This window comes from Mytilus californianus, unplaced genomic scaffold (genome assembly GCF_021869535.1).
Source record: "Mytilus californianus isolate M0D057914Y unplaced genomic scaffold, xbMytCali1.0.p SCAF_5, whole genome shotgun sequence".
Taxonomy (NCBI): domain Eukaryota; kingdom Metazoa; phylum Mollusca; class Bivalvia; order Mytilida; family Mytilidae; genus Mytilus; species Mytilus californianus.
Genome location: NW_026262701.1, coordinates 17736284 through 17749033, shown reverse-complemented (window position 1 = coordinate 17749033; position 12750 = coordinate 17736284). Strand labels below are relative to the sequence as shown.

Sequence of the window (12750 nt, the reverse complement as noted above, 5' to 3'; positions counted from 1 at the left end):
ATACAACTGCATACCAAATATCATTGACCTACCACTAGTGGTTCCCCATAAACTGACCTAATCACAAACTAATACATGTAAACTAAGCAAAGTTTCAAAGTCAACAGACCTTTACTGAGGGGGCGGGGCCAAATAATCTCCATGGTAATGAGATGTGCCAATGCTAATACAACTGCATACCAAATATCATTGACCTACCACTAGTGGTTCACCATGAACTAGACATAATCACAAACTAATACATTGTTGACGCCGCCGTCGCCGCAAACAGCATACCTATGTCTCGCTTTTTGACTCTGTCAAGGCGAAACAAAAACAAGTAAATATACATTAAACGAATAAGTTTGATCTATGACACAATATAAATAAAAAAGAAGAAATAAAAATAAAAAAAGAGCCCATAAATTTAGATACGATCCATGGAAAAATTTATCTTTCCTTTAAATAAACTTATTCTAAAAGATTATCAATTTAGCACTGTAATAAAATCTTTGAGTATTGTTTTTATCTTACTAACATTTATTTTGTTACCAATTAACAGTCAGGGAACTTATTGAAATAAGTGATTTTCAAATCACTTATTTAAGTAGCAAATTCGAAGTTTTGTTACCAATTGTTATTTTGTAGTTTTAAAAAAATTTAAAGCACATAGGTTTAGATAATATCTTTTCATTAGTAAAATTGAAAAAAAATGAACTTTTAACTTCTTTTAAGCAGCAAGGTTTATGCCTTTGATGCAATCATTTAGCTGCAAATTCTATTTTAGTTGAAAAAATGCTATAAAAATGTCTTTACATAATGAACTGATACTTTCTTAGCAGATTTTTCCAGCAGTGGGAGTATTTTTCCTGTAAAATTCAAGGTTTCATCTTATAGATTATGTAATAAAATTCTACTGTTTGCGATCAAAATTTCACTGTTCGGGGGGTGTTGAAATTAGTGGGGGTTATTTAAATAATGATACTTAAAGAAGTGATTTTTTGGAAGGAAATTGAGGTATGATACTTAAACAAGTGATTTTTATGTCATTATCCTAGATTTAGTACAAGGTCATCACCTGACATGACCCGGTCATCCTATCAACACAGATGTTGGTTCTGATAATTTTAGCAACATAATTAGTCCCTGGATCATTAGTATTCTATATTTAAAGCTACAATAAAATTAAATCACTTAGTCTAGTGATTAATTTGTACTACTTAAATAGGTGATTATTAAAGAAAGACAACTCTTACTTCCAACCTTTATGGACATAATGTTACTTGAATCAGTGATTTAGAAAATCACTCATTTAAGTAAGTCCCCTGACTGATTAATAAAAACAAAACTAAATATTATTGGTAAACAGAAATAAACATTACAATCCAACATTCTGTTAATACTTATATTTTGGCAATGTACAACATCATGTTTTCCCTGACTGTTTATAATGCCTTTGCACAAAATCCATTGGATGTGTACTGATTGATCATTTGGTCATGAATACATGATTGTTTTATTAGTTGCTATAGACTATGAACTAGCTTTCAGTAACTGCAAACACTCTCAAATCGGTACTTTTTGTTAATTTTTTTTTTTGTGTGTGTTTTATGTAGATCTGAGGAGTCGAGCCCCAAAACATGTCTAACCCAGCTGCATTCTGTATCAGTGATCTCCCCAGGCCGTTTTAGCGTCGCGCCCCCGCGATGCTATAATTTTTTACCGTGACGCTATAATAATTTCCGCGACGCTATAATTATTTTGAGGACACTATTCTTTTCTTGTCTGCTCTATACATTGCCGCAATATTGATGTCCTAAATTTTGAACTTTCATCGAATTGCCGCTTGTGATCATAAAAATTATATCACCTTTAATTGTAATCCCTTCAAATCGGACATAAGAGGCAATTAAGATTGATTAAATAGGTGTTAATTGCCCTTCGGCTGATAACTGTTTGGATACGAATACCCCAAGCTGACACTTATGACATGACTGATAACACGTGGCAAAATTTTGACATCGAGAAAATCATAAACAATTCAAAAATCTACGTTTGAATCAAGGCAAATTCGTCTCCTAAGAGAAGAAAAAAACAAAACAAAAAAACGAGCGAACTTAACAGGCTGGTCGTTTGTTATTTCAAACTAACAACTTGTAAAGAAGTGTTTTCTTTCCATTCCGGTCCTCGAGAGCGTACACAAAACATTTCGATTCTGGGCAAAATAAGTTCTATACTTCATTAGAACGTGATGAAAATTGCCTTTGGTAATGTTTCATCTATTTATTACAGTAAAATCGTGATATATTCATCCAATTCGCTTCTCAAACATTGTTTATTTTCGTAAATTTTTCTTCGACCGCCATTGATATATTTGTACTAATTACGGATCGGAAGCGGACCAGCTATGATCAAAATCCGCATTTTTACGGTAATAACTACAGACGCAGAAATGGCACAGCTGACAGAATAATAATGATCCCAAAAGGGAAAGCTACCCATTCCACATGAATTTACAGACTATTTGTTAGATCTCCTTGCAAAATGTATTTATTTCTATGTAAACGCATTGTTTCAAATAATTTACTGATTAAAGTAGTTTAACAATGTTAAAAACATATATCTGTTTGAAACAACTGGGACTGATACATTGAGTCCCAGGAAATAATGAATTTCATAAACATGATAAACAGAATAGTTTTTAATTGAAATGGTATTAAGAAAACTTTATTTTGATTCGGCATAAGTTAAAAGACACAACACAAGCTCTAAAGAGCTTTTGACCGAATATTACTATATGATACTTCAGACATGTGACAGAGTTGTCAAGCCACAACTGGAGATTTGAAAATTTTCAGCTGGAGTTTGGATCTCATAACTGGAGATTTTTTATCGACCTTTTTTTCGTCGTACGCAATGTTTTTTTGGTGTGTTGAAACTGCATATCTTCTTTTTTTGTTAAAAGAACAATGATTCCATACCTTTAAACACCTGTATAGCCATTTTTACTTGATAATAATAGAAGATAAGGGGTTTTCAAATTTTTATTCATCATATATAGTTCAAGATATGTTATAACAAGTTACAATAACAGAACAATATAAAATTTCAAACAATAGTCACTATGTTGAATGTTTCTTATAATGTTTATACTAAAGCACTAAATTTAAAAGTTATTTGAAACAACAGTTAAAGCAAACTATTTAAATGTCACAAGAGAACATGATTTTAACTAAAAATATAAAGCACAGTTTTTACATTAGCAAGAGCACTAATCATTGTTAAACATGAGTTCAAACACAATTTAAGAAAGAGACTGTTTGTATAAGGCACAAGCTGACTTTGCTGCTTTGACTAGTTCAGGTTCTGGTTTATACTGGTGACAGTCTGTTGGGTTGTTGATCTTTACACTAAGTAGACTGTGGATGGTCTTATCAGCTAGGTTGTCTCTGGGGTCAGACTGGATCTTCTTTAGCATTGAAAAAGTTCTTTCTGTGTCAGCATTGGAGTGTGGCAGGGCTAGTACAACTTTGCTGAGTGCAAACAGGTGCTGAAACTGTTGTTTACCACTTGGTAGCTTTAGGTTGCCAATAGAGGTCCAGAACTGGTTGAGTGAAGGTGTATCTTGATCAAATGCTGGCAAATCACACAGAGGAGTAAGAATATACTCAGCAGCTTCATCTTCTAGTTGACTGGTTTCTTGCTGATTATAGTTCAGGAACCTATCAGACAAGCTGATAACTGAAAAAGAAAAAAAATAATAAGTACTAAGTTTAAACAGTTCAATGATCAATCATAATTCAAACAATAAATGTTGTGCTATGTAATATTATATCTTCTCTATAAGCTATAGGCAGTTCAGTATCATTGGCATATACCCCACAACTGATCAATTTTATGTAAATTATTATACTGCTATGACTCATGACACAATATTATGTTATTCTGTTTGTAACAAGCACTCACTTTCATCTTTTGGACAGTGTTGACTTACTAGACTAACAAAAAACTCACCTTCATCTGGAGATAACTTGTTTTTGCTGAGTGGATTCAGAAAACTGATGCCTCGGAGAACCTTGTCTTGGAATGGGAACTTCTTTATCATGGTTTCAGTCATAGTGCAGTAGAACTCCCTGACTGTACTGAAATAGAAATAAAACATTTATTAAAATGTACAAAACTTGATATACACCTTAAGCAAGTATACTCTGTGTGAATTGAAATGGAAAGTAATGAACAATTACATCTGATGGGATTATTTTCTCTTCAAAATATTTCATGTATTGCATGTATTCTCTGTGGACTATCTCAAGAACATATACCCTAGATTATTTTTTCTTTGTTAAAACATAATAAACATACCTGAAGAAGTTGTTGACTGTCTGTGGTGGTAGGTCATCATTGTCACTAAGGAACTCTCTGACTTTCATACCAACTGCAATTCTGGTGTTGTCGTGTTGGTTGTCTGTACACCTGAAGTCTACCTTTGTGATGTCTGACTGTGCTGTGATGGTACTTGTAGTGACAAATTTACCCATCATCTTGCGAAGAAGTCGCACCATTTCTGTGTGTAAGTAACCAATCATGGACTCACCAGCCTACAAATTAAAATATTTATTAATATCAATTGACAAAAAGGAAACATTCACAATTTAGAATAGTTTATATATATTGAAATATTGTATAGACATCTGTAAACTGTTGAAGACTGTATGTTGACATATATTTGTCTTTGGGTTGCTGTCTCATTGAATTATACCTCACATCTAAAAAATGTTAAAATTATGCCTTAAAATAGGTACAATATACATATTATCAAAATAAAATACCTGAAACATCACATTGAAGTCATTCAGGATAGGCATGACAAACTCCAGGAAGGCAAAATACAACCACATCTGGTCACTGGTGAAGTACTGCATACATCTGTTGATACGACCTGGCTTCTCACACTCTGCATGGCTCTGAAAGTAACTCTTAAAAGCTGGCCACTGCTGTAGGGTACGCTGAACACACCTCTCTAAAGACAACCACCTGGTACTGCAGTGCTTGATGATCTTCATTGGGTCAGTCTCTGTGAACTCTTGGAACTGCTTGTAATTCTCTCTTCTGGTGGAACTGAAAAATAAAATTCAAAAATAAAGAATTATGAATAACATTGTGTTAGTTTTATATTTGATTAAATAATATTATTACATTTGTCTTATTCAAACAGGCAATCATGTCAGTGACAGTCACATTCTTTAATTTGATATCTTATTGTTCTTTTTTAAAACTAGGACACATGTATATAAATCATGTACAAAGAAACATGTAATCCATTCGTTAATTTTTTTATTTCAAACAATTTTTTTTTCAAAACATCTATAGAGATAATAACTACAATGTGATACCTATGATGAAAGTGGTAGTAGATGTCCACCAAGAAGTCATCAACTGGCAATGGCAGGGTCTTGATGGCCTTCTGTGCACAGAGGTTGGCTAAGTGGCAAACACACCCTACGTTGAACACACTTGGTGACATCTGCTGAATACGGGTCAGGACACTGTTGTTCTTGCCTATCATCACATTGCAGTTGTCAGATGAGAATCCAATGCAGTTGGCCCAAGGAATATCTCTATCACTGAAAAAATTAAAAAAAAGATTAACATTTTGATCACTTACAAATAAATGTACATGTGAGGTATATGACAATTTATATTCATCATGTTAAATTAAAATATTAAATTAAATCCTAAGTTTTATTTAGTAAATTTAATAAATATTATCTTATTTTTATACCAATAATAAATTTATTCAGGATACAATTTTCAGACTGTAATATGCCTTCTTGATGTCTTTTAATTATTTTTGTACATGGGTTGCTGTCTCACTGATGTATACCCACATCATTTTATTAATCTTTGGAAAATGTAGAAAATGTACTTACATGAACACCTGATTCAGGCAGTTGAATATTGATGAGCTGGTTCCAATATTGCAGGTTGGGATACCAAGGAACTGTGTGGATACTTTGCGTAAAGTCTGATTGTATACACGTACAAGGATGTTGAGCTTCTTGTTATCACCTTTGTCATTTGACTCATCAATCATAACAGTGAATTTCTCACTACGGCACATGTCATTTACTTTACTGTCCCAGTGTGGTGCTAAAGCTTGTGTGATGATGTGGGTTGTCTTGGTCCTCTTACAGGCAAACTTCTGTGCAGTTGCAGAGTCTGGAAACATAGCCTTGATTAGGTCACTAAAGTGGTCAGCCATCAGGAATGCACAGTTGTGCTCAGCTACATAGTTGGCGAAAAGTACCTCAGCATAAGCAACATTGTCAACTTTAGTACCACTACTAAACATACTACTAACAGAAGGTGTTGAGCTGATGGAGTTGTGGGCTTTCTGATGATTAGCTGTCTCCATATGTTTGGTCATGTCATTACGGCCACCGTAGCATATTTTGAAGTCAGCTTTGCATGAAGTGCAGTAGGCATGGTCTGTACCCTTGGCACTGGCCTTGCACCATTTGAATTCAGATTTCCAGGCAGTGTTGAATTTGGCAAGATACTTGGTCTTCTTTGCTGCTGGAGTATTTGGTGATAACATACGTTTCGGCATTTTGACAAATTATAAAATTGCCCAAGACAAACATTGTTATATAGGTATTCCATTGGCTTGGATAGAAAACAAGCCATAAATATCATATTTGAGTTGATTTCATATTTCTTTGAGGTTCAGTTCCGTGTTTTCAACAGCATCAAAGATCGCCGAGTCGTTGTTTATACAAATTAATCCATTGTCGGTCTTTCACTTTTAATCATCAAGGCGTGTGTCTTAAACTAGCCAGCTGATCACCTGGTAATTACCAATCAACTTTTATTGCTGTATATACAGTGTCAGTCTAATCCTAAACACCTTTATTGATTACTTGACGCTAATTGCCCTATATTTACCTTTGTCACAATATCAATAACAGGAAATGGTGACTTCCGTTTTTCTCAGAGTTTTCCCATAACAATTTCGAGTTTCTCGGACTTTTTCTCTGTCCGTATCAATTTTATAAACAAAAATGTCTACTGAAAATTTTTCGAGGTTTAAATTTTCAAAAAGCGGAAGATTTCAAATTTTAACGGGAGTGACGGAAGAGGGTCTGAAAAGCGGGAGATTTTGACTCCCGCCGGAAGAATCACATGTATGATACTTTCTTTTCCTTTTTGATATAAAAGAAGTTCTCTTTTGTACTAGATTTTTAGTTGGTAGTTTCTAACAAGAAAAATATAATTCTGTAACTATAAATGAATATTATAGAAATAAACTAAAAGAACAGTTATACTTTAATTGTATTCTCAGTTATGAATTGAAAAAAAATCAACATAACTTAAAAGAAAGAGAGCATCGCCGCGACGCATAAAATGACATTGAGAAATATAAATACATTTTTTTTTACGCCAAATGTGATGCTATCCAAAATTCCTGGGGAGAACACTGTGTATGTACCAGTCCCAAGTCAGTAACCTGTCATTCAGTGGTTGTCCTTTGTTGCTGTATACCATATTTGTTTTTCATTTATTGTTTGTACATAAATCTGGCCTTTAGTTTTCTCGTTTGAATTGTTTACATTTGTTATGTCAAGGCCTTTTATAGCTTGCTATGGAGTATCGATTTTGCTGATGGTTGAAGGCCATACAGTAACATATAGTTGCTAACATCTACGTCATTTGGTCTCTGAAGAAGTCGCGTAATTGGTGATCATACCACATCTTCTTATTTTTATATTGGTACTTGTCTTGGAAATTAAGAAATCATGCATGACTTAAAATACCTGACGTTCATGTTGAATGCCAGGTGTGGCAGTAAAGCTAACAGTGCACCAGTCACAAACTGATTTAACATACCTGACTTTTCCTGTCTAATGCCAGCTGTAGTAGTGACTCATAGTGGATACCAGTTAGAAGACTGTTTGTCAACTTGTCACATCCCATTACATTTTGAATACTCTAATTAAAAGAAAATGCAGGTTAATATTTTCTCAGTCAAATTGGTTAGAAAATGAGTTGCATTTAAAAGTGCCTTTTTTTTGGCCTTGATAATAAAATAAATATCAATAAAAACAAGGAATCTACAATTAGAACATTTTGCCTTATAATAGCTAAAAAAAGCTTATAGAACTCACCATTTATTTAGGTAAGCATCCTTTTCAATTTAAAAAGTACTGACACATATGTGGCTCAGTATCTGAGAAATGAATGCTGCTCATAAAAAAATACCTTCCAATTCAATATATGGCCTTACCAAAGACATAAAAATAAGTTCTATGTTGAAAAAATTGTCACTTGTAATATGTAAAAGGTCGACTTTCATATACTAAGGACTGTTCCATCATTTATGGAACGTAAGTGGGAATGGCATCGTTTTTAAACCACAAGCAACCACAATAGAGATATTTTCAAGTTCTACATACATGCAATCCTCAAAAAATTCTTAAACAAGATACAAGACATGATTATTTAAATGCCTTGCATTTCCCCACAACCCAAAAGTCAATTCTGCAAAAACCACAGGTATAAAAAGGAAACTAGAGGCTCTAAAGAGCCTGTGTCGCTCACCTTGGTCTATGTGCATATTACACAAAGGACACAGATGGATTCATGACAAAATTGTGTTTTGGTGATGGTGATGTGTTTGTAGATCTTACTTTACTGAACATTCTTGCTGCTTACAATTATCTCTATCTATAATGAACTTGGCCCAGTAGTTACAGTGGAAAATATTTTGTAAAAATTTACAAAATTTATGAAATTGTAAAAAATTGACTATAAAGGGCAATAACTCCTTAAGGGGTCAATTGACAATTTTGGTCATGTTGACTTATTTGTAGATCTAACTTTGTTGTACATTATTGCTATTTACAGTTTATCTCTATCTATAATAATATTCAAGATAATAACCAAAAACAGCAAAATTTCCTTAAAATTACCAATTCAGGGGCAGCAACCCAACAACGGGTTGTCAGATTCATCTGAAAATTTCAGGGCAGATAGATCTTGACCTGATAAACAATTTTACCCCATGTTAGATTTGCTCTAAATGCTTTGGTTTCGGAGATATAAGCCAAAATCTACATTTTATACCTATGCTCTATTTTTATACGCCCGTCAAATTTTTGACGGGACGTATTATGGTATACAAATGTCCGGCGTCCGTCCGTCTGTCCGTCTGTCTGTCCGTCTGTCTGTCCCGCGTAAACATGTCGCACCGTAACTTGAGAATGACTTATCCAAATTTCATGAAACTTAACATAGTTGTTTCTTATGATGGTCAAACGATCTGTATACTTTTTGGTGAAAATAAGATTAAAACTTTTTGAGTTACGGGACTTAGTAACTAAAACAGGTGTGTGTTTTTTTTCACATGTCGCGCCGTATCTCAAAAACAATTTATGATTATTGCTTAAAACTTTACACACTTCTTAGTTATATTAATCTTAAGATCTGTATACTTTTTGGTGATGATTCAAAATTTTATTTTAGAGATATTGAGTATTTTGTTAAAAAAGGGGGAGGGGTTTTTCACATGTCGCACCGTATCTCAAAAACAGTTTATGATTATTACTTAAAACTTTACACACTTCTTAGTTATATTAACCTTAAGAACTGTATACTTTTTGGTGATGATTCAAAATTTTATTTTTTGAGTTATTGAGTATTTTGTAAAAAAAGGGGGAGGGGTTTTTCACATGTCGCGCCGTATCTCAAAAACGATTTATGATTCTGGCTTAAAATTTTACACACTTCTTATTTATATTAATCTAAAGATCTGTATACTTTTCGGTTTTGATTCAAAATTTTATTTTTGAGATATTGATTTTTTTTTTTTTAAAAGGGGGGGTTTTCACATGTTGCGCCGTATCTCAAAAACGATTTATGATTATTGCTTAAAATTTTACACACTTCTTAGTTCTATTAATCTAAAGATCTTTATACTTTTTGGTTTTGATTCAAAATTTTATTGTAGAGATATTGAGTTTTTTGTAAAAAAAAACGGGGGTTTTTGCATGTCCAACGTATGTCAGAAACTATTTATGCTTATTGCATAAAAATTCACACACAAGACGATGGGCGTATCATGCGCTCATGGCGCAGCTGTTTATTAGCCATGGCGGCCATCTTGGTTGGATGGCGGGGTCACCGGACATATTTTTTAAACTAGATACCCCAACGATGATTGTGGCCAAGTTTGGTCAATTTTGGCCAAGTAGTTACAGAGGAGAAGATTTTTGTAAAAGTTTACGGCCGACGGACGCCAAGTGATGAGAAAAGCTCACTTGGCCCTTTGGGCCAGGTGAGCTAAAAAGGTAAAATATATTTGAACAGTAAAAGTGTAATGTTGACTGCCAAAAACTAAGTTCATTTATTAGTAAACTATGAACAAATAAAAAAAAAAAACAATCTTTTTTCTTCTGGTGCTATTTCTTGAACTTGAAGAAGGTTCTGTCTAAGTTTCGTAAATTCATTGAAAATTTTTACAATGACTAATTGATGTCGGAAAAACTTTAACCAATGTTTACTGCACACAAAAAACTAAGTCAATTTATCTTTAAAATACCGAAAAATGAGAGCAAAAATATTTAAAATATTGCTTTGGATACAGTCTTTTGATCATTAAAAAGCTTTTGTTCCAGTTTTGTAAAACTACTTGAAGGTTAAAAGTGTATCTTAATATAATGTTAACTGCAAACTATGTCGCTCACCTTGGTCTATGTGCATATTAAACAAAGGACACAGATGGATTCATGACAGAATTGTGTTTTGGTGATGGTGATGTGTTTGTAGATCTTACTTTACTGAACATTCTTGATGCTTACAATTATCTCTATCTATAATGAACTTGGCCCAGTAGTTTCAGTTGAAATTATTTTGTAAAAATTTACAAAATTTATGAAAATTGTTAAAAATTGATTTTAAAGGGCAATAACTCCTTAAGGGGTCAATTGACAATTTTGGTCATGTTGACTTATTTGTAGGTCTTACTTTGCTGTACATTATTGCTGTTTACAGTTTATCTCTATCTATAATAATATTCAAGATAAAAACCAAAAGCTTCAAAATTTTCTTAAAATTACCAATTCAGGGGCAGCAACCCAACAACGTGTTGCCTGATTGGTCTGAAAATTTCAGGGCAGATAGATCTTGACATAATGAACAATTTTATCCTGTCAGATTTGCTCTAAATGCTTTGGTTTCAGAGATATGAGCCAAAAACTGCATTTTACCCTATGTACTATTTTTTAGCCATGTCGGCCATCTTGGTTCGCGGGCGGGGTCATCAGACACATTTTTTAAACTAGATACCCTAATGATGATTGTGGACAAGTTTGGTTAAATTTGTCTTAGTAGTTTCAGAGGAGCAGATTTTTGTAAAAGATTACAAAAATTTACGAAAAATGGTTAAAAATTGACTATAAAGGGCAATAACTCCTAAAGGGGTCAACTGACCATTTTGGTCAAGTTGACTTATTTGTAGATCTTACTTTGCTGAACATTATTGCTGTTTACAGTTTAAAGTTAAGTTTAATTTGGCCAAGTAGTTTCAGAGGAGAAGATTTTTGTAAAAGTTAACGACGACGGACGCCAAGTGATGAGAAAAGCTCACTTGGCCCTTTGGGCCAGGTGAGCTAAAAAACTAAGTTCATTTCTCAGTTAAACATGGAAAAATGAAAAAAAAAATATCTTCAAAATTTTACTCTTGATACTGTCTTCTGATCAAAAAAAGCTTCTGTCAAAGTTTTGTATAATTCCATGAAGGTTTTACGAATTTATTGATGTCTAAAACAAGAGTGTACACGCTGAAATGTCTCGCCTTCTTTACTAATCATTGATATTATGTTGATAGTCCTAAATATAAAGCTTTCTTACAACTGTCACATAAACTTAACATTAACCAAGAAAACTAAACATTGACCAATGAACCATGGAAATGAGGTCAAGGTCAGATGTACCATGCCAGGCAGGCATGTACAGCTAACAATTCTTCCATACAACAAATATAGTTGACCTATTACTTATAGTTTAAGAAAAACAGACCAAAACACACAAACTTAACACTGAGCAATGAACTGTGAAAATGAGGTCAAGGTCAAATAAAAACTGTGCAACTGACATAAAGATTATAAAATAATTCCATACACCAAATATAGTTGACCTATTGCATATAGTATTAGAAAAAAAGACCAAAACTCAAAATCTAACTTTGACCACTCAAGTGTTCTCCCCAGGCCCTTAAAGGACCGCGGGCCTGCGATGTATAATTTTTTACCGTGGTGGTATCGTTCTTACCGTGATGTATAATTTTTCTCCGTGGTGCTAAAATTTTCAGTAAAAAAATCGTAAATCGGTAAAGTTTTAAACGACTTGTTAAATCTTTTCCGTGCGGTATAAAATTCCAGGTGAAATTTGACCAGTTCAAACCAGTTCAACACGGATTGTTTACACCACGTGATCGATTACCTTATGAGGTTAACCTTGTTGATTGGATTAAAATCGATGTAATTAACACTTGTAACATGATTCTTTTGTGTTTTAATTAAGAGTTCATAACTTTATGATCACAGATAACTATTTTATGGCTTCACTCAAGCACTGACCTGTGACATGCCGGCAAATACTTTGTACACAAACAGCGTCTTGACCTGATAGGTACATTTTTTGTACATCATAAAGGTGGCTCATTACGTATAATTGACATTCTCAATTCTTATATTATAGTATTATATGTCTCTG

General features: G+C 33.4%; 2 protein-coding genes across 2 annotated transcripts in view; both read right to left on the bottom strand.

Annotated features, from left to right (window-relative positions):
* Nucleotides 1-12750, bottom strand: part of LOC127701065 (centromere protein N-like) — a 35444-nt gene that overhangs the window by 11859 nt on the left and 10835 nt on the right. Inside the window, exon 6 of the mRNA XM_052204858.1 lies at nucleotides 7867-7968. Within this exon, the coding sequence (XP_052060818.1) occupies nucleotides 7867-7968 (102 nt within the window). The remainder of the gene's footprint in view (nucleotides 1-7866; nucleotides 7969-12750) is intronic.
* On the bottom strand, nucleotides 3063-4942 carry LOC127701083 (uncharacterized). The gene is made up of 4 exons (XM_052204889.1): nucleotides 4809-4942; nucleotides 4342-4577; nucleotides 3994-4121; nucleotides 3063-3720 (listed from the first exon to the last, which is right to left on the bottom strand). The coding sequence occupies exons 1-4, from the start codon at nucleotides 4899-4901 to the stop codon at nucleotides 3284-3286; spliced, it is 894 nt and encodes a 297-aa protein (XP_052060849.1). The 5' UTR covers nucleotides 4902-4942; the 3' UTR covers nucleotides 3063-3283.

Coding starts and splice junctions, on each gene's coding strand:
- LOC127701083 (XM_052204889.1), bottom strand. CDS start 4,901: ATGCAGTACTTCACCAGTGACCAGATGTGGTTGTATTTTGCCTTCCTG. Junction 4,578..4,808: donor ACTTCAATGTGATGTTTCAG/GTATTTTATTTT, acceptor TTTAATTTGTAG/GCTGGTGAGTCCATGATTGG. Junction 3,721..3,993: donor CAAGTTATCTCCAGATGAAG/GTGAGTTTTTTG, acceptor TTTCTTTTTCAG/TTATCAGCTTGTCTGATAGG.